Source organism: Salmo salar, chromosome ssa27 (genome assembly GCF_905237065.1).
Source record: "Salmo salar chromosome ssa27, Ssal_v3.1, whole genome shotgun sequence".
Classification (NCBI taxonomy): domain Eukaryota; kingdom Metazoa; phylum Chordata; class Actinopteri; order Salmoniformes; family Salmonidae; genus Salmo; species Salmo salar.
In genome coordinates, this window is record NC_059468.1 from 8,341,272 (window position 1) to 8,366,497 (window position 25,226).

A 25,226-nucleotide genomic window follows, 5' to 3' on the forward strand; every position below is an offset into this window, starting at 1 on the left:
TACAGACTAGACGTCATGTTGGGGAGATCTAAAATCGAAAATACTATGTAAATAATCCATTACCTTTGATTCTCTTCATCAGATGTCACTTCCAGGTATCACAGGTCCATAACGAATGTAGTTTTGTTCAAAAAAGCTCATCATTTATGTCCAAAAATCTCCGTCTTGTTACCACATGATCTAAGCCAGCCGGACTTCTCGTCATGAACGAGGGGAAAAAATATATTTACGTTCGTTCAAACATGTCAAACGTTGTATAGCATAAATCATTTTTTAATAAGAACATGAATAATATTCAAGGTGGACGAATGCATACTCTTTTATAACGTATTGGAACGAGGGTACCCAACATGAACTCGCGCGCCAGGTGTCTAATGGGACATCATCGTTCCATGGCTCTTGTTCGGTCAGATCTCCCTCCAGAAGACTCAAAACACTTTGTAAAGGCTGGTGACATCTAGTGGAAGCAATAGGAAGTGCCAAAATATTCCTCAGCCCCTGTGTTTTTCAATGGGATAGGTTTAAAGGTAATACAACACATCAGGTATCCACTTCCTGTCAGAAAATGTCTCAGGGTTTTGCCTGCCAAATGAGTTCTGTTATACTCACAGACACCATTCAAACAGTTTTGGAAACTTTAGAGTGTTTTCTATCCATATATAATAAGTATATGCATATTCTAGTTACTGGGTAGGATTAGTAACCAGATTAAATCGGGTACATTTTTTTATCCAGACGTGCAAATGCTGCCCCCTAGCCCTAACAGGTTAACAATTGACATAAGTTATAAGGACTCACTCTGTGAAATTATAGGGGTTGACTACCCCTTCCTCTGTCCCCCCCAAGAAGACTCAACCCTGTAATCGCAGTCAAAGGTGTTTCTAACATGTACTTACTCAGGGAGGTGAATACTTGTCTAATCAAGGTATATTGGTGTTTTATTTTTCATTAAATTCTTTAAAAAAGTATTTTGTGTAGATCGCTGACAAAAAATAACAAATCCATTTTAATCCCACTTTGTAACTAAATGTAATAAAATGTGATGAAATCCAATGGGGGTGTAGACTTTCCATAGGCATTGTATAATAATGACTGCAACATTTATCTCATTCTTTCTCTTGCACACATCCTTCCAGTGGCCATCTCAATTGCTCCATCCCCCTCCAATACTACCACTGCTACGAGTGTGTCTGATCCGGTCATCGCCAACGTCATCTCACTAGCCAACTCCCCCACTGGCCAGCCCAACTACTCCAACACTTCCCTGCAAGGTATACACACACTCTGTTACCAGTTAGTGTTTAAGACCTTGTGTGTGTATAGACTATCAAGTTCAACCACAGAGGGGTTAAACCATCCGTAATCATCTCTGAGTATGTTTGAGTTGTCGTTGCTAATACCATAGCCTGTTGACACCCATTAAGCTACAGGTTAATTACAGCTGAATTTAAATTGAAAAATGATCTAATTAGCAGGCCTGACTGGCTGTGTTTTTTTTATACTGACTCATGCTCTGTTGCTTCATGACAGGGACTGTTCCCAGCAGACATGTGAAGTATGTTGGAAATGTAAGTTGTGCATATGCGTTCTTTTGTCTATATGTTTATGTATTATGCGTATGGGGGCGAATTGTAACTTCCTCTTAATTTGACTTTAATGCAGGAAAATTGAAATCCATTTGACCTCATTTCTACCAGCATGGCCCCTGTGCAACTAGAGGCGAAAAAACTCTAGATCACCTTTACGCAACACTAGCGGTTGACACGGGAACAGGATTTCTGTGGGTCTTGCGGGTTCCACGGGATTCCGGCCAGGAACGGGAGTGAAGTTCTAGAATCAAGTTCAGGACAGGATCGACAGTCCACAGGAGCGGGCAGTATCGGAATAGTTATAAACTTGGGTTGTAGAAATATGGAATGTGTGGCGCATTCCGTAAAAAAAAACTGTCTAGGCTAATATAGTTAAGAAAATAAAAGTCTATATATATTACAAGGTAATTTCCCCCCCTCCCCTTCCATCGGCTCAGTCTTCTGCGCCTTGCTCCAGTTGTAGCTAGTCACTACTTTACCCATTGACTTTACCTCCGATGCAGGTAGAGACATACACAAATGTCCATATCATGAGTTCATCCGACTCTGGCTAAGTAGAAGGGCTTCCTTTATTGCCAAATTCTCGTAATGTGGTTGTCATCTGCTGTGTGTGGCACTGTGCAGGCAACTGTCTAGTGAGCGCTGAGCAGCAGCCAAACGGTGCAGTTGCTTTGGCTACTCGCACGCAGAGTGTGCTATCGAGTTAGTGGATACTCACACTGCTCACATGGCAGGTCTGCGAGTTTGGACGAGCAGAAGTGACTTTTCATTTAAAGTTAGGAGAATTAACTTGGCAGGTTAGGATAATTAGGTTAGGGAAAGGGTTAGCTAAAATGCAACAATTGTCCCTGACGTGACTCAAACATATCTAGCTACAACCAGGCCTGCCCTGAGAGCGGTCTTGGATTCCACTTAGGCAATTCTGCTCGTAGAGCGGGGGACAGACAGACTAGTAGCTAACATGACCAGGACAGTATGGGGGGGGGCAGGACTAGACAGGAATTACTTGTACTCCACACACAGACTCATACAAAGCTCTTCTTCACTGTCCATTTGGCAAATCTTACAGCAATTCACATCCTCCTGATTACAAGCAAAAACTCACAGGAAGTACCAATGACACGCTCGACATGGAAGTGGTCCGATGCTACAGGACTGTTTCGCTAACACCGACTCAAATATTTTCTGGGATTATTCCCATCTCATTGAGGAGTTTACCACATCTGGCTTCATTAATAAGTGCATCGACGACGTCGTCCCTACAGTGACCATGCGGACATATCCCAACCAGAAGTCATGGATTACAGGCGACATCCGCACTGAGCTAAATGATAGAGCTGCCGTTTTCAGGGACGGAACACTAATCCGAAATCATGCTACGTCCTCTGACAAACCATCTGATTCTTGTCGGATGTGGCAGAGCTTGCAAACTATCACGGATTACAAAGGGAAACCCAGGCGTGAACTGTCCAGTGACGCGAGCCTACCAGACAAACTAAATATCTATTTTATGGTCGCGTCAAGGCTAGCACCACTGAAGCATGCATGAGAGCACTAGCTGTTCTGGACAACTGTGTGATCACACTCTCTGGAGCCGATGTGAGAAAGACATTTATACCGGTTAACATTCAAAAGGCCGCAGGGCCAGAAGGATTACCAGGACACATGCTCCGAGCATGCCCTGACCAGCTGACAAGTGTCTTCACTGACATTTTCAACCTCTCCCTGACCCGGTCTGTAATACCTATATGTTTCAAGCAGACCACCATAGTCCCTGTGCCCAAGAACAGCAAGGTAACCTGCCATGAAATGCATTGAAAGGCTGGTCATCAGCACCATCATCCCAGACACCCTGGACCCATTCCAATTCACATACCGCCCCAACAGATCCGCAGATTACACAATCTCTATTGCACTCCACGTTGCCCTTTCCCATCTGGACAAAAGGAACAGCTGTGTGAGAATGCTGTTGATTGACTACAGTTCAGCATTCAACACCATAGTGCATTCTTAAACTCATCACTAAACTAAGGATCCTGGGATTAAAAACCTCCCTCTGCAACTGGATCCTGGACTTCCTGAAGAGCCGCCCTCAGGTGAGGGTAGGCAGCAACACATCCGCAACGCTGACCCTCAACAAGGGGCCCCTCGGGTGCATGTTTAGCCCCCTCCTTTACTCCATGTTCACCCACGACTGCATAGCCGCACATGACTCCAACACCATGGGCCGAGCACACCCCCATTCACATCCACAGGGCTGTAGTGGAGCAGGTCGAGAGCTTCAGGTTCCTCGGTGTCCACATCACTAAGGAATTATCATGGTCTAGTTCACACACACCACAGTCGTGAAGAGGACACGACAATGCCTCTTCGCCCTCAGAAGGCCGAAAAGATTCAGCATGTGCCCTCAGATCCTCAAAGTTCTATAGCTGCACCATTGAGAGCATCTAAACTGGCTTGATCACCCCTTGGTATGGTGACTGATTGGCATTTGACTGCAAGGTGATACAGAGGGGAGTGTGTAAGGCCCAGTACATCACTGGGGCCAAGCTCCCTACCATCCAGGACCACTATACCAGGCGATGTCAGAGGAAGGCCCTAAAAATTGAGACCCCAACCACCCAAGTCATAGACTGTTGTCTCTGCTACCGCACGGCAAGCTATACTGATGCACCATGACTGGAACAAACAGGACCCTGAAAAGCTTCCCCGAGCCATAAGACTTCTAAATAGTTAGTCCGGCTAGCTATTGGTTAACTATCAAATTTCACATGCGCCGAATACAACAGGTGTAGACTTTACCGTGAAATGCTTACTTACTTGCCCTTAACCAACAATGCCGTTCAAGAAGGAGATAAGATTAATATTTACTAAATAAAATAGGTAACACACTAAAATTACGAGGCTATATACATGGGGTGCCGGTACCGAGTCAATGTGCGGGGATTCAGGTTAGTCTAGGTAATTTGTTCATGTAGGTAGGGGTAAAGTGAATATGCATAGATAAGACAGCGTATAGCAGCAGTGAAAAATCAAGGGGGTGGGTGGGGGTCAAAGTAAAAAGTCCAGGTGGCCATTTTATTAATTGTTACGCAGTCTTACGGCTGGTGGGTAGAAGCTGTTAAGGAGCCTTTTGGACCTAGACTTCGCGCTCTGGTACAGCTTGCCGTGCGGTATCAGAGAGAACAGTCAATGACTTGGGTGACTGGTGTCTGACAATTTTTTGGACCTTCCTCTGACACGCCTAGTATACAGTGGGGAGAACAAGTAGTTTATACATTGCCGATTTTGCAGGTTTTCCTACTTATAAAGCATGTAGAGGTCTGTAATTTTTATCATGTGTACACTTCAACTGTGAGAGACGGAATCTAAAACAAAAATCCAGAAAATCACATTGTATGATTTTTAAGTAATACATTTTGCATTGTATTGCTCAGGTCCTGGATGACAGGAAGCTTGGTCATAACCTGAAAGGCCGCTCAGCAAGGAAGAAGCCACTGCTCCAAAACCGCCATTAAAAAAAGCCATAATACGGTTTCCAACTGCACATGGGGACAAAGATCGTTCATTTTGGAGAAATGTCCTCTGGTCTGATGAAACAAAATAGAACTGTTTGGCCATAATGACTATCGTTATGTTTGGAGGAAAAGGGGGGAGGCTTTCAAGCCAAAGAACACCATCCCAACCGTGAAGCACGGGGGTGGCAGCATCATGTTGTGGGGGTGCTTTGCTGCAGGAGGGACTGGTGCACTTCACAAAATAGATGGCATCATGAGGCAGGAAAATTATGTGGATATATTGAAGCAACATCTCAAGACGTCAGGCAGGAAGTAAAAGCTTGGTCGCAAATGGGTCTTCCAAATGGACAATGACCCAAGCATACTTCCAAAGTTGTGGCAAAATGGCTTAAGGACAACAAAGTCAAGGTATTGGAGTGGCCATCACAAAACCCTGACCTCAATCCCATAGAAAATGTGTGGGCAGAACTGAAAAGGCGCGTGTGAGCAAGGAGGGCTACAAACCTGACTCCGTTACACCAGCTCTGTCAGGAGGAATGGGCCAAAAGTTACCCAACGTATTGTGGGAAGCTTGTGGAAGGCTACCAAAAAACGTTTGACCCAAGTTAATCAATTTAAAGGCAATGCTACCAAATACTAATTGAGTGCATGTAAACTTCTGACCCACTGGGAATGCGATGCAAGAAATAAAAGCTGAAATAAATCATTCTCTCTACTATTATTCTGACATTTCACCTTCTTAAAATAAAGTGGTGATCCTAACTGACCTAAGACATTGAATTCTTACTGGGATTAAATGTCAGGAATTGTGAAAAACTGAGTTTAAATGTATTTGGCGAGAATGCCAAGATTGTGCAAAGCTGTCATCAAGGCAAAGGATGGCTAATTTAAAGAATCTGAAATATATTTTGATTTGTTGAACACTTTTTTTTTTAGTTACTACATGATTCCGTATGTGTTATTTCATAGTTTTGATGTCTTCACTATTATTCTACAATGTAGAAAATAGTACAAATAATGTAAAACCCTTGAGTGAGGCCAAACCTAATTTACGCTATGGTTACTAACGGTCTGTCTTCATTGTGTGGCAGGCCAGCACCCAGACACAGACCCCCCGGGCCCCTCCACCCAGGGCTCAAAAGAACAAGGCCCTGCTCTGCAAACCCATGGTCCAGAACAAGGGCGTCATGTGTAAACCCAACTTCACTACCATAGGGTGCCAGACAGGTACAACATCATACACACACGTAGCCTTTATACCACACAGTTTATATACAAATATACAAAACAAAAATAACATGCAGGAAAGGTCAAACAAGAGGCTTAAGGCACCTCGCCCTTTCAAATGGTTGTAAAACAAAACAAGTATTTTTAAAGTGTTTTATTAAAATGCATGATAAAAATGAATGCTTTATGATACAGGCCACTGAATATACACACACACACACACACACACACACGTGTAGCCTGTATATAGATATTCAGAGACACACTCTACTTGTATTTCTATTTATCTTGAAATTGTTTGTTGGTCCACAGATGACGATTTCCCCAAGGTGATCATAGTGCCTGTCCCAGTGCCAGTGTATGTCCCAGTCCCCATGAACCTGTACACCCAGTACACACCCCAGCCTGTAGGACTTCCCATACCGGTATGTTAACACCCCACATCTAGCACTACCTACCATTCACCTCAGTCAGTCACATAGTCACACAGATTTCTCCTCAAATTCTCTATAAGAGCTGTGTGCTCTGGACTAATTTGAAACCAACTGCTATTTAATAGTAGTTGGAGGTTGGCTGGTACATGCTCTTGCAGAACAGAAGAGCAACATGAACAAAGCATTGCATCCCTCATAGCCTCCACGTCTAACCCTTTATTTGTCCTGTTTTCAGCTGCCCGTGCCCATGTTCCTGCCGGTGACCCTGGATAACGCCGAGCGCATTGTGGAGACTATCCAGGACATCAAGGAAAAGATCCCCTCTGACCCGTTCGAGGCCGACCTCATCCTCATGGCCGAGATGGTGGCCGACGAGGGGAGGGAGAAGTCCCCTGAGCGACCCCCTGAAAGGCCTCCAGCCCCAGTAGTACAAGACGGTAACCAGGGGAGGGAGACAGGGATTTGAATAAGATCTGGGTCATGTTCATTAGGCGCCAAATGGAAGAAAACGGACTGAAACATGGAGGGATTACCTGGACTTGCAAAACATGTTCTGTTGCGTAGCCTTATGAGCATAAGCTATTTCGGTAATCAGACAGTAAGCACTGTCTTTGAACCTGTGAGACCCTCTCTATGGCTTCATAGGCCAAGCTACAGCTTTGAGAGCTTGTTATAACTTGGCTTTCTTTGCTCTTCCACCAAGTCTCGTTTAAATGCAATTTACAGCTGAATGAGAGTATAAAAAGCTATTATTAATTTGAATTCTGCATTATGACTTCAGGTAATGTATTAGTTAGGGCTGCACAATATATTGGTGAACATATCAGAATCGGACGATATTAGCTGAAAATTCCAACATCGGTATCGGGCTGATGTGCAAAACCGATGTCGAAGCTGACATGCATACCTATATATTGTGGGTACATGACGTAATGACGGCACGTAAAATGTTGTGCTACACGTGCAACACAGCATTCCTAACCTAGCCCACAATGTCTGCTGTGTGGATCGAGCAGTCAACAAGTCAAACAGTCATTTTAAAGAGTTAGAAAATGTCAGTGAGACAACGCAAAGGCGAAATCCATTAAAGCCAAGATAATGGAATTCATTGCCCTTGACAATCAACCGTTCTCTGTCGTGGGTGATGTCGGCTTTCGCAACTGGTCGAGCACCGGTACACATTACTAAGTGCGCAATTATTCACATGTTGCCTTACCTGAGTTACACAGTAATAGCATCACTGCTATTAGCTTCACGACATACTATAGAACGCCGTTTGGGTCTTTGCATGTCAAAAAAGATAGGCGTCAAATAACACTATTTGAATGAGTTAAATAAGCTTTTAATTTGACACGTCAAATAACACCATTCTATTATAGAATGTTGTGTGGTATGAATTTGCACGTGCAAGCCAAGCGCCACCACTATCAGTAGCACTGTCAAAGCTGTACAAAAAAAGTCTGTAAACACCGGCCACGAACAATGTGTTTACAATACTGCGTTGGTAATAAAGCATAATTTGTTCGACCGCAACTTCTGGGGTAGCTAGCTTTAGCTTGGTACCTAGCTAGCACCAATACAACCAGCCTGAAAGCAATGACCCAGTGGAAACTGCAGTCATTTTCATTATTCTTTAGCAATGATTTAGGAATCCTTGTGAGTAATTATTATTTGCCTATTGAAATTGAACTTCAGTTCATGAAAATAAATAGCTAGCCAGCTACTTAACCCTGTTGCCTAAAGCTAATGTTATAAGCAGCCAGCTAGCTTCATCTGGCTAGTGAGGCTTGACCTGCCTGGGTTATGTGTTGTGAAGCTAGCCACAAAAATGATGAGGCACAATAGTGGATTTGTGGTTTGCCTTCAAAATAAAAGTACCTCTTTCAAGGGGATGCATAAGGTTACAATTGATGGAAAACCATATTTAGACTAGATAATGTTAAACAAGGTTGGAATGTGGAACATTGAAATGGGTGTCAGTCTACTCGGTGACACCCACAGAACACATCTGTGAAGAGTTTATGCAAATATTAGCATTGTAGCTCTTATTGCGGGACTGTGAAATCACCTCCCCCTTCATATTGCACAGCTTTACCTAAGGATTGGGGATCAATGAAATGGTGTATCAGTCTACTCAGTACCCAAGTTCTTTATTCCCAAAGTCCTCAGAGTTATCAGACTGCAAAACATCCACGCAGTATTGTTTATCCTCTGGAATAGTATTCAATACACACAGGTTGACAATAATTGTGGCTCAATTCAGTTGTTTCAGAATCCCGCAATAAGAGCTATGACGCTAATCTTCTCTGGGTGTCACTGAGTAGACTGATACCCTATGACATTGATCCACAATCCATAGGTAGGGCTGTACAGTAAAATAAGTATGCCCCCAATGCAATTCTAAAGTATAATAGATCCAGTGTAATTTCAATCGATTTGTCAAATTAACAAATTATTGTATTTTGTTGATTTTTACATAACATTCCAACCTCGTTTAGCATGATCTATTCAATTATGGCATAATTCTACTATTTGTATTAATTTGCATCACTGTCAATGGCAGTTTTATTTTGAAGGCTAAATGCAAAGTCCACTACTGTGGCTAATTCCTATTGTGGCAAGCTTCACATAGATGGGTCCGACCACCATTAATCAAATAAGAACTGTCTTATAAATTAGGGCTATTTTAGATGACACCTAGCTAGATGGCTACTGAAACAGATTGTCGTTTTTGGGGAAGAACATTGTTTGCATCCAATGGCTAGCTAGCTTTTTTTATGACCAGCACTGTAGGTGCGCGAGAACTTTACCATCATCATAGCATACGTATCAATGAATCGTTGTGACATGAAATACAAGTGATAGTGTAATCAATGTATAATAACTACGTGAAAAATGTATGAACACGTTCAATTGTTATGTGACATGCAGTCATATTCAGGTCCTGATTGGTCACTAAACTTATTTGACATGTCAAAGACCCAAATGGTGTTCCATAGAAATCCTGGTTGAGAATGAAACGACTGAACAAATGAACAATGAAACAGCACAGCAAGTAAGTGAAAGAAATGGGTTTTGATTATGTTTTACTGGCAATGGGGACATGCGTAAATGCCAACAAAATAACTTTTTGGTGTGTGTGTGTGTGTGTGTGTGTGTGTGTGTGTGTGTGTGTGTGTGTGTGTGTGTGTGTGTGTGTGTGTGTGTGTGTGTGTGTGTGTGTGTGTGTGTGTGTGTGTGTGTGTGTGTGTGTGTGTGTGTGTGTGTAACTTTCTATTTAACTAGGCAAGTCAGATAAGACAATTCCTTATTTACAATGACGGCCAAACCCGGACAACGCTGGGCCAAGCCCTATGGGACTCCCAATCACAGCCAGATGTGATACAGCCTGGATTCAAACCAGGGACTGTAGTGACGCCTCTTCCACTGAGATGCATTGCCTTAGACCGCTGTGTGTGTGTGTGTTAACTATTTAACTACTAGAATTCTTAAAAGGCCGCTAAGGAAAATATCAGATATCGGTGTCGGCTCAAAATGTCATATCGGTGCCTCACTAGTATTAGTTAATTGAGCTTAGAAGTTTGCTTTGCCTCATTACTATAGATACCTCTTTTTTTTTTAACCCTTATTGTAGGTAAGTTCACTGAGGACATATTCTCCTTTGCAGCAACAACCTGGGGAATACTTGCAGGGGAGAGGTGAGGGGATGAATGAGCCAATTGGACAGCTAGGGGTGATTTGGTGGCCATGGTGGTATGTGGGCCAGGATGGAACTTTAAGGACTATGTAGTAACAATAGTTTCTAGAACTGATCTGAAATAATTCAGAACAATAGTAACTACATGGTGATATCAATAAATCTCAAAGAAACTGAAATGTTAATAGCACCATTTTAACAAGCACTTCCTACTTCACTGTCAAGAAAATAACGGGCGGTTAAAGAGAGGGTTTCCGACATATTTTGAGAGCTGTCCCATAACTTAAATGCTTTTTTTTTTTTTCTCTCTCTCTCTCTGGGGACCAGACCAGGGCAGCACCTACAGTGGAGACCTGGACACAGACGAACTGAGCAACTTCCTCACCACTTGGGATGACGAGCCACCTCCCACCCCTGGCGTCTCATCGCGCCACAGTCGACCCTACGCCCACGAGACGCTCCGACCCATCGTGGACATCAATGTCCCCGCCACCCCCCCACCCCCCGTCATGGACATAGAGGCTGACTTCCCAGTCCGTGAGTGATGCTCGACTTTTACACCTCCACACTTATTAGGGATTCCTGATTTTAGCAATATTTATATGGACCCAATCTGGTTTTAGACTTTTTTTCCCTGAAGTATAACTTGTATAAGTTGGTTGAAGACTGTCAATCTTTTTTTGAAGGTAATTATATAGTCAAAACATATTGAGACTTTATATTGAATGGCTTCTAGCTCTGTGGCGTTCCGTCTTTCAACTGTCCTGTTATGTTTTGAACATGTAACCAGCATCAGTAAGTCAAAACGCTTTCATTCAACGCACTACAATTCAGCTGGCCTCATTCTCATTGTCGTCAGTTGTTTTCAAATATCTGCATCGGTTTTGTCAGAAACCCTGGAGCTGATGGCCCATTGGAGGGATCAGGAGAGGGATAGAAGTCCCAGTCCACCTCCTTCTCCTCCACGACGAAGAGCCAGAAGGAAAGCTCGGGATGGCTTGCCACAGAAGAAAAAGGTACGAGCCCAAAAGAGTAGTCTAAATAAGACTCCTTTCAACGGGCGCCTTCAGCCATTTATTTCCATATTTCAACTCCCAGCAGTGCTCCTTTTTTAAAATACTTTGTAAATATTTTGTCTGTGGGTCTCTCTCTCTCTCTCTCTCCCCCCTTGACCCCACAGAAGCGTAAGTCGAGAGCAGCAGAGACGGCGTCAGCGGTGCCTTCGCTGGGTGCGGCCAAGAGTGACGTGGTGCCCGGCGAGCCCCCCAAACTGCAGCACATGTACGGGGTGGACGCCTGGAAGAGATGGGTCCAGTGGAGCAAGACCCAGCCTGACCTGGAGAAGCCTCGATTTGGCTGTGGGTCTGCTCACTGATACACTTGTGCATGCACGCGCACCCACCCCCTGCCCTGACCATATCACACTCAAGCACAGGCAAACATGACTATATTTTAACTTTTCATTTCCTGAAAACCCTGATATCACACATTTTGTTGCTTTGCTTCTTTAATTGACTGCCTCTTTATAGAATTAAACCTGCCTCCTTAATTGCTTCCGGGAATCATGTAAGTCGGTACACTGAATAACGTTCTGTTCCCCCTGTTACAGCGCGGCCAATGGAGATAAAGGAGGATGTTTTAAAGTGCACAACAGCAGAGCTGGGCTACGGTCTCTGTCGGTTTATCTGTGAAGTCAAACGACCCAACGGCGAGTCCTACAGCCAGGACAGTCTGTTCTATCTCTGCCTCGGCATCCAGCAGGTAGGACACACACACACACGTTCAAACACTCTCACTTCTGATGATATCATTCTGTTGATTTCTGCCTCTCCTTCTGCAGTACTTATTTCAGAATGGGCGCATGGAGAACATATTCACTGATCTCTTCTATGGCAAGTTCACACTGGAGATCACCAAGCTGCTGAAAGACTTCAAACCTACCATAACTGCCAGTGGTAAGAAAACACACACTCGTAAACAGTGTATAACTTAAAGGTTGTAATAAGGCCTTTTGCTTACTCCACTGTTGTGAATGACCTCCCACTTGTCGTCTGTCATCCTTCACCTTAACTCACATTCTCCCCCTCTCTTGCGTTCCTTTCATGTATTTGAGGGTGTTAGGTATGTGTTATTAGTATGCTTATTGAAAGGTCTTTAATGTTGGAATTGCTCTCTCCCAGGCTACCTGCACTCGCGGGTGGAGGAGGAGTACCTGTGGGACTGTAAACAGCTGGGGGCCTACTCTCCCATCGTGCTGCTCAACACACTGCTCTTCTTCTGCACCAAGTTCTTCCAGTTCAAGACGGTGGCTCAGCACCGCCAGCTCTCCTTCGCCCACGTCATGCGCTGCACTAAGTCCATCCACGACAACACCAAGTCCAACTTCCTGCGCTTCTACCCGCCCATCCCGAAGAAGGACCTTGCAACTGAGACAGCAGGTGCTTTGCCTATTTGGTTTTCTCCTCCTTCGCTCTATGGAGCAAGTTCAGTTGCAACAGAAACTGTATTTGAATTCAATATGTTTTTATTTTAAACGCACATATTGAATCATTGAATTCATAAATGTACCTTGTATTTCATGATTTGAAACTGAATTGGATAAATAGTGCATAACATTTCTATGTAATTACCTTTTCAAATATAATATTTATATATTCAGTTTCAATATGGTAGGCATTGCATTCATTGTCTGTATCAAGTTCATGAACTATCATTTCAAGTTTTCTAAAGTTTAATTTTCAATTCCTCAGATGCGTTCAGATTCAGTTCTCTAGATTGATTCAAAACCAGAGACCATATCTTGCTACTTTTCCGGCAAGGAATGGTAGAAGAGAATAGATAGAATCAAACGATCTGTGATAACAGGTCTCTGGCAGTTTCTGAAGCCATGAATTCCTATGAATTTCACTCTAGCGTTTGAACCGTTTGGGCTAAGCTAAGATTCTCTGGAATTACCATCTGATGCTCACAGAACATGCAGGACGCGTTAGGACTGTGACAAAAACAGCAATTTGGTTTTGCCTACTAATCTAATTGGCATAATAATAATTTAAATAAAATAATTTAAAAACCTGTGAGTTTAAGCGAGGGATCTCATTTTTTGCATAGGATGCGTTTCGCATCCGCCTGTCGCACTTATGCATCTGTGGTGACAGAGCTAGAGCGGTGTTTGTCAGACCATGAGACATCCCGAAAATCGGTCTTCTCACAAAAACTTCTGTAGCGTCCGAACGTACAACTACCCCTCTATGGAAAGATGAGACTCACGAACGCGATGGTGTTATCCGTTTTGCTGTACGAAAGTTTGGATACACCTACTCATTGCAGGGTTTTTCTTTATTTTTACTGTTTTCTACATTGTAGAATAATAGTGACGACATCACAACTATGAAATGACACATATGGAATCATGTAGTAACCAAAAAAAGAGTAAAACAAATCTAAATATGTTTTATATTTGAGATTCTTCAAAGTAGCCACCCTTTGCACACTCTTGGCATTCTCTACCAGCTTCACCTGGAATGCTTTTCCAACAGTATTGAAGGAGTTCCCACATATGCTGAGCACTTGTTGGTTGCTTTTCCTTCACTCTGCGGTCCAACTCATCCCACCATTTCAATTGGGTTGAGGTCGGGTGATTGTGGAGGCCAGGTCATCTGATGCAGCACTCGATCGCTCTCCTTCTTGGTCAAATGGCCCTTACATATCCTGGAGGTGTGTTGGGTCATTGTCCTGTTGAAAAACAAATTATAGTCCAACTACGCGCTTACCAGATGGGCTGGCGTATCGCTGCAGAATGCTGTGGTAGCCATAGCCATGCTGGTTAAGTGTGCCTTGAATTGTTAATAAATCACTGACAGTGGTACCAGCACAGCACCATCACACCACCTCCTCCATGTGTCACGGTGGGAACCACGCATGCGGAGATCATCTGTTCACCTACTCTGTATCTCACAACGACACGACGGTTGGAACCAATAATCTCATATTTGGACTCATCAGACCGGTTAATGTCCATTGCTCGTGTTTCTTGGCTCAAGCAAGTCTCTTCTTCTTATTGGTGTCCTTTAGTAGTGGTTTCTTTGCAGAAATTTGACCATGAAGGTCTGATTCACGCAGTCTCTGAACAGTTGATGTTGAGATGTGTCTGTTACTTGAACTCTGAAGCATTTATTTGGGCTGCAATATCTGAGGCTGGTAACTCTAATGAACTTATCCTCTGCAGCAGAGGTAACTCTGGGTCTTCCTTTAGTGTGGCTGTCCTTATGAGAGCCAGTTTCATCATAGCGCTTGATGGCTTTTGCAACTGCACTTGAAGAAACGTTAAGTTCTTGAAATGTTCCGCGCTGACTGACCATGTCTTAAAGTAATGATGGACTGCCGTTTTTTCTTTGCTTATTTGAGCCGTTCTTGTCATAATATGGACTTGGTATTTTATCAAATAGAGCTATCTTCTGTATACCACCCCTACCTTGTCAAAACACAACTAATTGGCTCAAACGCATTAAGTTCCACAAATTAACTTTTAACAAGGCACACTTGTTAATTGAAATGCAATCTGGTTGAGAGAATGCCAACAGAGTGCAAAGCTGTCATCAAGGCAAAGGGTGGCTACTTTGAAGAAAATCACATTTATTTTGATTTAACACTTTTTTTTGGTTACTACATGATTCCATGTGTGTCATTTCATAGTTTTTATGTCTTCACTATTATTGTCCAATGTAGATAATAGTAATAATAAAGAAAAACCCCTGGAATGAGTGTCAACTTTTGACTGATACTGTATATATTTGATGAACTTGAAATTATAGTTTGTAAACTTGATACACAATGAATGCAATATCTGCCATATTGAAACTGAAAGTGGAACAGAACGTGTTTTAAATACTTTGCAGATATGAAACAAACATATAATCATATCAGTCAAAAATATCAAATTCTCAGTTTATGCTACAAAACCAACAGACTTTAAAAATAGGTTATTTTTTACAAAAAAATCCATGACGTACAGTAAGGTATTGTTTGCACAATGGATGGATGCAGTTCAATGCATGATTAATATAATTCACCAATACATTTCTTGGTAATCCCAAAAATATTGGTATCAGGTTGTAAATCACAGCTGTCCTGGTGCAGTGTTTGCTGCCGCCACCCTTTCGGGATGCACCGTTTGTTTCAATGACTCAATATTTTGAACAAAAACGGACGACTCTAAGTATCTCAGTACAATCAAACTAGCAAGGACTGATAACAAGTCAGTCATAACTTGGCTAATACGCTAGCGCATGTGTCTCAAGGCCCGCGGGCCGAATAGGGGACACAAGCTAGTCAACAGTTGTCATCTACTTTATGAAATTACAGCAACATGCGCTTGCGTCATCCGTGAATTGAACTTCAATTGCGCTGCTTTTGTTGGTCCCGTTCAGCCTCAGGGGAGGGTGAGTGTACAGACACATGCAACACACAGTCCTAGCTAGGCTACCAAAATGTTGCAGTCTGTCTTCGGTTTTTAAAGCTTGACAAATGAATAACCAAAAAACGAAACCTGCAACAAAACACCATGCCAAGTAGAAACATGTAGGTCTATGACAGCAACATTTGAGCAGTAGCCTAGGCTGGCTACTCCACTACAAGACAGTTTGAGTGCACCAAACCGCAACGCTGCACTCGACCTCACTGGTGATCCATGCAGTGCGGGAAAAAAAAAAATAATGTTATTTGGTGGAGGAGTTCAATACTTTTTGATTTGGGTCGCAGCATATTATGCACATTTGCAAGCATAGCAGCAAAGGCTGGACAAATATTTCTCTCTTTAGTTTTATTATGTTAAAATGCTACATACAGCATCCTATGTACATGAGTGGACATTATAAAGAGACACATTTTTTCTAATTAAACCATGGCCAGTTTGTCGCAGTTGCAAGTTTTTAATTTTTTTTTTGTAGTTGGTCAAAACAAATAGGTTATGTCTGGTCCGCGAATTCGTTGTTTTTTTCAATACGGCCTGTGCGCTGATTGAGTTAGCCTAAAGATGTCAATCCATTTCTGTAGCTAGCTATTTATTTAGCAAGCTTAAAACAATGAGCCTTAAGTGTGGGTTGCTGTTTTTACTAATGTGAAAAGTACAATATCGATCACATTTGATTTTTATGTATTCATTGCCTGTGTGTGTGTGTGTGTGTGTAGCCGATGCAGACGGTGTGGCAGCGAAGAGGAAGAGGGAGGACGAGGAGAAAGAGGAGGTGCTGGAGATGATGGAGAACAGTGAGAATCCCCTCCGCTGTCCTGTCCGATTGTACGAATTCTACCTCTCCAAGTGGTGAGTGACACACACACATACTGCATACCTTTAATCTCCCCATTCTGCAGGCCAATCTAACCAAGTACTGTAACCTAAAATCTTGTTCTTGAAATTGCTTTTCAAAACTGCTTTTCTGAAATCTTTCCTCATATCATTTAAAAACTCGAACACGGAGCTCTCCTCCTCGCCCTCTTCTCTCCTCCTCGCCCTCTTCTCTCCTCCTCGCCCTCTTCTCTCCAGCTCGGACTCAGTGAAACAGCGCACCAACGTGTTCTTCCTGCTCCCGGAACGCTCGTGCGTCCCCAACAGCCCCATGTGGTTCTCCTCCCAGGGCCTGGATGACCACACCTTGGACACCATGCTGACACGCATCCTCACCGTCAGGGAGATCCATCTGGGAGACCCCCAAAGAAACGAGCCCCAATCCAAGGACCCTGAGTGGACCCCTGACCAAGACAGTGACGAGACTGATTAACTATGAGGAGTGGTGCCCACACACACATACACAGTTAGAAGCTCTTGTTTGCATACATACACACACATACACTACGTGTTGATCCGTAAGGACTCCAGCCATGTGCGAAGAGTAGTGTGTTCGCACACCTATAGACTGAGAATGTGTCGTGTACACAATGTGTAGGGAATGTGTGTAAACGCAGTTATGAACTGACGCTCAACCACACAACTGGGACTGAAGAGAGACACTGTTCAGGCTGTCTGGTCTTTCAAAATCAAGTGGAGGAAACAGTAGAAGGAATCACTTTAAGAAGAATCACATTACTGCATTTGTGAGCGTGGTTGGGGTCAATACCGTTTAAATTCCAGTCAATTAAGAAAGTGAACCAAACTCCCATTCAAAATGTTACCAATTGAAAAGCATTAAAGAGAATTAGAATTTTAGTGTACTTCCTGAATTGAAATAGAATTGACCCCAACCCTGGCGAGCATAATTGTGGTCATAGAGAGAAACAAGTTTGGTTAACAAGATCTTTTCAAGTTCTTTCACTTCACAATACGATGCAATGCTCTCCAGCCCATTCAATATGTACTCCGATTGGGAAGACGCTTTTAAGAAGTTGCCTATCACATTGACTTATGCTATATCTGACCAAGTCCTTTCTTATGCAGAGTTCTTATCTCTGGGATCACTACAAATATGAAGACGCTTTGAAAATGTTGGTTTTTATTATTGCGGATGTCATTCAGCCATGTCAACAAAGTTGTTTTAGTGATTTTGTATGTTAAAGGATATATTATGACTATTTCTGGTCTTTGCTGTTGTTTGCTGTTGTTTATGGGAATGAGAACATTGACCAAATGCAGAGGGATATAACTAGCTGTCAATAGCGTTGTCCAAGTCCATTGCCTACTAAAATTGGTGGGAGGCAGACCCATGCCATTAACTGTCTATTGCGTTATATTTGGAGTCATTTGAACTTGCCAAAAATGCTTTGTCACATTAGTGCTCCCACATGCATACACAAGAAAGCATGTATAATGTCGTTTGGGGGGAAAACATTTGTCATTCTGTGTTTCCCTATGTAGAACATCCAAACACTTGTGATTTTGGTGTGATATCAGGAATATGGAGAGAACCCTGCATCCTCAAAGTGGAATTAGAAATGAATATGCGATAGTTTGAGGCCATATTGACAGTTTATCTGCAAAGACGAGCAATTTTACATTAAGTGCCCCCCATAATGGTTTACAGAGGTGCGTCTCTTCGACTTTGTTCTGAGAAACTTTTGTATTAAATATTATTTTTAAATAAATGCCAAAAAACTCATGTTTAGTTTTTGAAGATTTATTTATCCAGTTAATTCCAGATTGTTTTAAAATAATACATTTCTTGTGGTCATATGATTTAGGCTTGAAGATCTCTGATCAATTCTGTTAGCCAGTTGAAGGTGGCTAGATTCACACCCTAGCAGAGTATAAAACACTAACTAAAACTTCAGATACAGTAAGATGTCAGTAATCAGCCCAGAAACCCCTTAACTCTTCATTCATCAATGTTAGCAAGAAAACAAGTACTTGAAATGTACTTTGGCTTTATGAGCACATTTCAAGACACTTGAGAGTTAAACAAAGATACTGTGTCATGCGCTTGACATAGTCACATTTTTCTGTTTGGTAAAACCCAGCTGACGTCAAACCAACTCTTGGGTATTTCCAACTTACGAGGTACTTTTCTCCCATTCTAGCACAGTCTTCACCATTGGGATATTATCTTTGGACTCCTTTCCACATATCAGGCTCATGATTACCCCACTGGAAGCTAGAGTAGAAGGATGGGTAACGCATAATCAGAGGAATGACAATTCATATGATCCATGTCCTCAAACAAACGACATTGTTTGAATGAACCTTTGATTTCCTCCATTTTTTTTGGGGGGGGGGGCGTATGTCATAGAAAAGTCTTCACAATATACTTTAATTGATGCAATATGTGCAACTGAATGATCATGGTTTATAGTTTTCATCTAAAGTGAGTGCATCACTATTTCAATACAATATTCTGTTATTTTATTTGGAGCTAGGTATGTTGTCCACCTATACAGTGAGGTGAAAAGGTATTTGATCCCCTGCTGATTTTGTACGTTTGCCCACTGACAAAGAAATGATCAATCTATAATTTTAATGGTAGGTTTATTTGAACAGTGAGAGACAGAATAACAACAAAGTATCCAGAAAAACGCATGTCAAAAATGTTATAAATTGATTTGCATTTTAATGAGGGAAATAAGTATTTGACCCCCTCTCAATCAAAGATTTCTGGCTCCCAGGTGTCTTTTTATACAGGTAATGAGCTGAGATTAGGAGCACACTCTTAAAGGGAGTGCTCCTAATCTCAGTTTGTTACCTGTATAAAAGACACCTGTCCACAGAAGCACTCAATCAATCAGATTCCAAACTCTCCACCATGGCCAAGACCAAAGAGCTCTCCGAGGATGTCAGGGACAAGATTGTAGACTTACACAAGGCTGGAATGGGCTACAAGACCATCGCCAAGCAGCTCGGTGAGAAGGTGACAACAGTTGGTGTGATTATTCGCAAATGGAAGAAACACAAAAGAACTGTCAATCTCCCTCGGCCTGGGGCTCCATGCAAGATCTCACCTCGTGGAGTTGCAATGATCATGAGAACGGTGAGGAATCAGCCCAGAACTACACGGGAGGATCTTGTCAATGATCTCAAGGCAGCTGGGACCATAGTCACCAACAAAACAATTGGTAACACACTACGCCATGAAGGACTGAAATCCTGCAGCGCCCGCAAGGTCCCCCTGCTCAAGAAAGCACATATACATGCCCGTCTGAAGTTTGCCAATGAACATCTGAATGACTCCGAGGACAACTGGGTGAAAGTGTTGTGGTCAGATGAGACCAAAATGGAGCTCTTTGGCATCAACTCAACTCGCCGTGTTTGGAGGAGGAGAAATGCTGCCTATGACCCCAAGAACACCATCCCCACCGTCAAACATGGAGGTGGAAACATTATGCTTTGGGGGTGTTTTTCTGCTAAGGGGACAGGACAACTTCACCGCATCAAAGGGACGATGGACGGGGCCATGTACCGTCAAATCTTGGGTGAGAACCTCCTTCCCTCAGCCAGGGCATTGAAAATGGGTCGTGGATGGGTATTCCAGCATGACAATGACCCAAAACACACGGCCAACGCAACAAAGGAGTGGCTCAAGAAGAAGCACATTAAGGTCCTGGAGTGGCCTAGCCAGTCTCCAGACCTTAATCCCATAGAAAATCTGTGGAGGGAGCTGAAGGTTCGAGTTGCCAAACGTCAGCCTCGAAACCTTAATGACTTCAAGAAGATCTGCAAAGAGGAGTGGGACAAAATCCCTCCTGAGATGTGTGCAAACCTGGTGGCCAACTACAAGAAACGTCTGACCTCTGTGATTGCCAACAAGGGTTTTGCCTCCAACTACTAAGTCATGTTTTGCAGAGGGGTCAAATACTTAATTCCCTCATTAAAATGCAAATCAATTTATAACATTTTTGACATACGTTTTTCTGGATTTCTTTGTTGTTATTCTGTCTCTGTGTTCAAATAAACCTACCATTAAAATTATAGACTGGTCATTTCTTTGTCAGTGGGCAAATGTACAAAATCAGCAGGGGATCAAATATTTTTTTCCCTCACTATAACCACGCTCCCTCTTGTTCATCTGTTAACCCAATCCAGAACTGGTCTTCAAGGTAATGGCTCTTTGCACCAACTTGCTCATCTAAAAATGTCTTAAAAAACATAAATCATTTCTGAGTGCTACTATGGTTTAACCGCTTCAGGGTTATGAGGAAATGATGATTTCACACTGTACAAATGCTAAATATGATTTCTTCAGAAGAGAAAAGGGGAAGGTACTTTATTGCTTAATTCTCAACCGTTTTTAAAACATCAAGAATTGAGAATTCTACCCATTTGCTGTACAAACACGGGTGAGTGAGATTCTAGTACGCACGAATGTTTCATATTTCCATGTTATATTCCCTTTTGATATGGGCCTTTACACAATATATTGATTCAGGACACTGAAATTAACATTTAGGGGTATTTATTTTCCCAATCACACAGGGAGTGAACATCATCGGAAATGTGCTGTTGGCTGGGAAAGTAGCATGTGGGAAAGTACCATTACTTCTTGTGGCCTGGACTCATAGTTGTTCATCGCAAGCAGGACAAGCATGACTATTGACAGATCATGTAATACAGTACAGTAGTCCAATATAGCCCATTTCACTACGGCCTCAAAGGGGCTTTACATTGTGTGAGAGCTCTGCTCAAGAATTCCGGTTGTTTGGAATTTTTGAATCTGTATTTCAGCACCATATTCTCTAGCCTCATATCTATACTTAATAGGTTGTACACAACTCGCATTGCCATGGCAATGATAGAGTGTGTGACTGCTCATAGTATACAAGGTTACATGTGAGCTATGCGAAAATCATGATAGTGTACATGCTCTACAATATTCAAGGAACCATTGCATGTGTTCTACTTAAGGCCATAACATGGTAGCACCGTTTTCTAATACACTTTAGGGATGAAAATGTCACCGAGTTCAATTGAAATGCTCTATTGATGACAGACAATACTATTTGTTTACCATAGCAGAGCATACTCGAGTAGAAAGCTGATTGCTCACCTGCTGTTAGATTTTACATTAAGTCTTAGTGATTTTTAAGAGCTCTGCTCTCGGCTTTCATATCTTGTGGCTCGCCATTATTGATAGTTAAAGCTAGTTGCTGAAATACATACAGTCCATCAGAAATATATAGGAGCTTGACCCATCTTCTCTACATCCAGATGCATTATGTCAAAAGCACTTATTTTAGGAAATAAATGACAATATTTTGTCCCATAAAGCTCCTGTAAAAGAATAGTGCTCACTAGTCAATTCTCTACATCTCACTAGCCAGCTCCTCCAGAAGGGTCAACGCTCACAGACAATTCTCAGAACAATGACGGCACACATCAGAAGAACACAGAGAGTCGCAAGAACCCCTTTCAGAGTCCCATCCACATGCTCTGACCTTTGACCCCACTTGATGTTGGGAATCAGGGTCACCAGCTGAGGAGACAGATAAATAATATGATGAATTAAACTACCACCAACCTATAGGGGATTTATTAATTGGTTCGACATTATACAGTGCATTCAGAAATAATTCAGACCCCTTCCCTTTTTCCACATTTTGTTAAGTTATTGAGCTCAGATGCATCCTGTTTCCATTGACCATTCTTGAGATGTTTCTACAACTTGATTGGAGTCCACTTGTGGTCAATTCAATTGATTGGACATGATTTGGAAAGGCACACACCTGTCTATATAAGGTCCTACAGTTGACAATGCATGTCAAAACCAAAACCAAGCCAAGAAGGAATTGTTGGTAGAGCTCCAAGACAGGATTGTGTCGAGGCACGGATTTGGGGAATGGTATTTAAACATGTCTACAGCACTGAAGGTCCCCAAAAACACAATGGCCTCCATCATTCTTAAATGGAAGAAGTTTGGAACCACCAAGACTCTTTCTAGAGCTGGCCACCTGTCCAAACTGAGCAATTGGGGGAGAAGGGCCTGGGAGGGTCAGGGAGGTGACCAAGAACACCAATGGTCACTCTGACAGAGTTCCAGAGTTCCTCTGTGGAGATGGGAGAACCTTCAAGAAGCAGTGGTGTGTATTCATAGATGCCAAGGGAAGCCAGGCTTCACATAAAATAATGAATATTTTTCTCTCTGTTTCATAATTTTCAATTCGCAAGAGGCTGAATGTATCGCACAGGAGAAAGCATCCGACCGAGTGAAACAGTGCCCCTCTGTCTCTCTATGTGCAGGCCATCTATCTGATGCTGTCTGGTCCAAACGAGTATGACATTGTTGTGGCTTGTATAATTGAAGGCAAGGGAAGGCAGTGAGCATCTGGCCTCCCTTGATAAAAAAAAGTATTAAAAAATGGCCAATCAGTGTTGAGCTAAAATGAGCGAGCTCAACTGTGAATGGTCCTGGCGCACCAAAAAAAAAGTGTCAACAGAAGTCAGCTTGGATTTGGCGTCACTTCTATCAAATTCCATTGAGAGCATACGTCATTGACAAACTAATTGTTGCATCTGGTTGTGTTGTTATCCTCCGGTGGCTAGCTAGCTAAAATTGTCCCTTTCCTAAATTAGCCATGGATGACGATAGGGATTTGGACTTGGGGTTTTACTTAATTCTCTGTACTGGCCAATGATTATAACGGCGGTTCTGATCCAACCATTAATTCATACATTGTTGTGCCTCTGGCCTGAGAGGATGGAAGTTCAATAGCTAGATGTAGAAGGTTAATGTTAACTAGCTAACTAGCTGCCCATGAAAAGACAGATTTGTTCATAAGGGCCTGAGATCAAAGTCAACATACAGACCGCTAGGGGTCAATGTTTTTGGATAGAATATCCAGTAAGACTCCCTTTATAGTCGTAGGATCTTGATGTTACCTCCTCTCTTTGGTAGAGCAACATGCTAAATGCCTGTGTATTTGAGGGAGGAGATGGGATGGTTAGCTTCAACAAAGTGAGCTGCTACTAGATTGTCAATGTTCTTACACCTGATTGAGCTGCGGTGTTCAGCTATGCGTTGTTTTAATTGTATTTTCGTTTGTCCTACGTAGGCTTTTCCACATGAACAGGTGATGAGATAGATTGCTCCCTTGGTCTTGCATGAGATGATACCCCTAACAGGGATTTTTTGACCTGTATGTGGGTGTCTGAAGAAAGACGTTTTTATTGTGCTATTGCATGAGCCACATTTGTAGTTCCCATTTGGGATAGGTGTCAAGAGTGTCTGAGTGGGCTCAGGGGGCAGGTCAGATCTCACCAAGCTATCTACAATATTGTGACCACGCTTATAGACCACCAGTGGGGGTTCCTTGAAGGGGTGTGCGATTTTTATTTTTATCAAAAAAATGTTTTATATACATATATTTTTTTGTCTGATTGCAGAATATGCCAGCTTTTTCAGGATTGCTTTCATTTTCTCCGAACCCTCAGTGTACTTAGTGCAAAACAACGCAAATCGTCTTTTTGTTCTTTGGTTCAGTTTTAAGTAATTCTTCTTGGTTTTTGAGATATTTTCATCATTGCAGCATCAAGAGTTTTGTCCTTGTAGCCTCTCATTTTGAATTTATCTGTCATTTTTTTAGCATTGCTGTCAAAATCTGTCTGGTGGCCACAGATTCGTTTAACCCTGCATAACTGGCTATATGGTAGACCATTCTTGAGGGGAAGGGGATGCATACTATCCACACAGCAAGGTATTGCGATCTGTGGGCTTTGTGTTTAAGTCTGTGTGTAATGCATCATTCTCTTTGATAATCCATCTTTCTCTTTGGTAATCCATAGGTCCAAGTAGTTTATTTCTCTCATCAGTCTGCATGGTGAATTTGAGATATTCAGAGCTCTCGTTTAGTAGAGTTTGGAATTAATTTAGTTCCTGCTGACTTCCTTCCCAGAGCCCAAAGACATAATCTATGTAATGTATCTCTTCCATAGGAGTATTTTAGAAAGTAAGGGGTGTCTCTCTGTTTTAGAAAGGAATGCTTCTTCAAATTGTCCCACATACAGGTTTGCATAGTTGGGGGAAAAGGGGAGCCCATTGCTACACCCTGAACTTGAAGGAAAAAGTCTGACTCAAAGACAAAGTAGTTATTGGATAATACCAGTTCAGTAAGTTGTAAGATGGATGGAGCAAGGGTAGAGTCTCTACTGAAGGAAGTGCTGCAGCACCTGCAAGCCTCCAGTGTGTGGGATGTTAGTGTACATCAAACGTGGACAGCAGGGTGTCCTCTGGTATCCTTCCTAAGCCCTCTATCAATGAGATCATGTGACTAGTGTCTTTGACATAAAATGGGAGATTCTCAACCCTCGGTTTAATGTGGTAGTCCCCAAATTTAGAAATGTTGGATGTCA

General features: G+C 42.4%; 1 protein-coding gene across 5 annotated transcripts in view; it reads left to right on the plus strand.

Annotated features, from left to right (window-relative positions):
- The window catches only part of zmym4.1 (zinc finger MYM-type containing 4, tandem duplicate 1), a 31,761-nt gene extending 13,209 nt beyond the window's left edge, over positions 1-18,552 (plus strand). For all 5 annotated transcript variants that reach the window (XM_014177534.2, XM_014177535.2, XM_014177533.2 and 2 more), the window contains 13 exons: positions 1,137-1,271; positions 1,531-1,568; positions 6,199-6,334; positions 6,647-6,759; positions 7,004-7,205; positions 10,793-11,002; positions 11,357-11,481; positions 11,646-11,823; positions 12,075-12,226; positions 12,306-12,420; positions 12,646-12,903; positions 16,652-16,784; positions 17,007-18,552. In XM_014177534.2, the coding sequence (XP_014033009.2) occupies positions 1,137-1,271; positions 1,531-1,568; positions 6,199-6,334; positions 6,647-6,759; positions 7,004-7,205; positions 10,793-11,002; positions 11,357-11,481; positions 11,646-11,823; positions 12,075-12,226; positions 12,306-12,420; positions 12,646-12,903; positions 16,652-16,784; positions 17,007-17,241 (2,030 nt within the window). In that variant the 3' untranslated portion in view covers positions 17,242-18,552. The remainder of the gene's footprint in view (positions 1-1,136; positions 1,272-1,530; positions 1,569-6,198; positions 6,335-6,646; positions 6,760-7,003; positions 7,206-10,792; positions 11,003-11,356; positions 11,482-11,645; positions 11,824-12,074; positions 12,227-12,305; positions 12,421-12,645; positions 12,904-16,651; positions 16,785-17,006) is intronic.
- Positions 18,553-25,226: the final 6,674 nt, after the last annotated feature.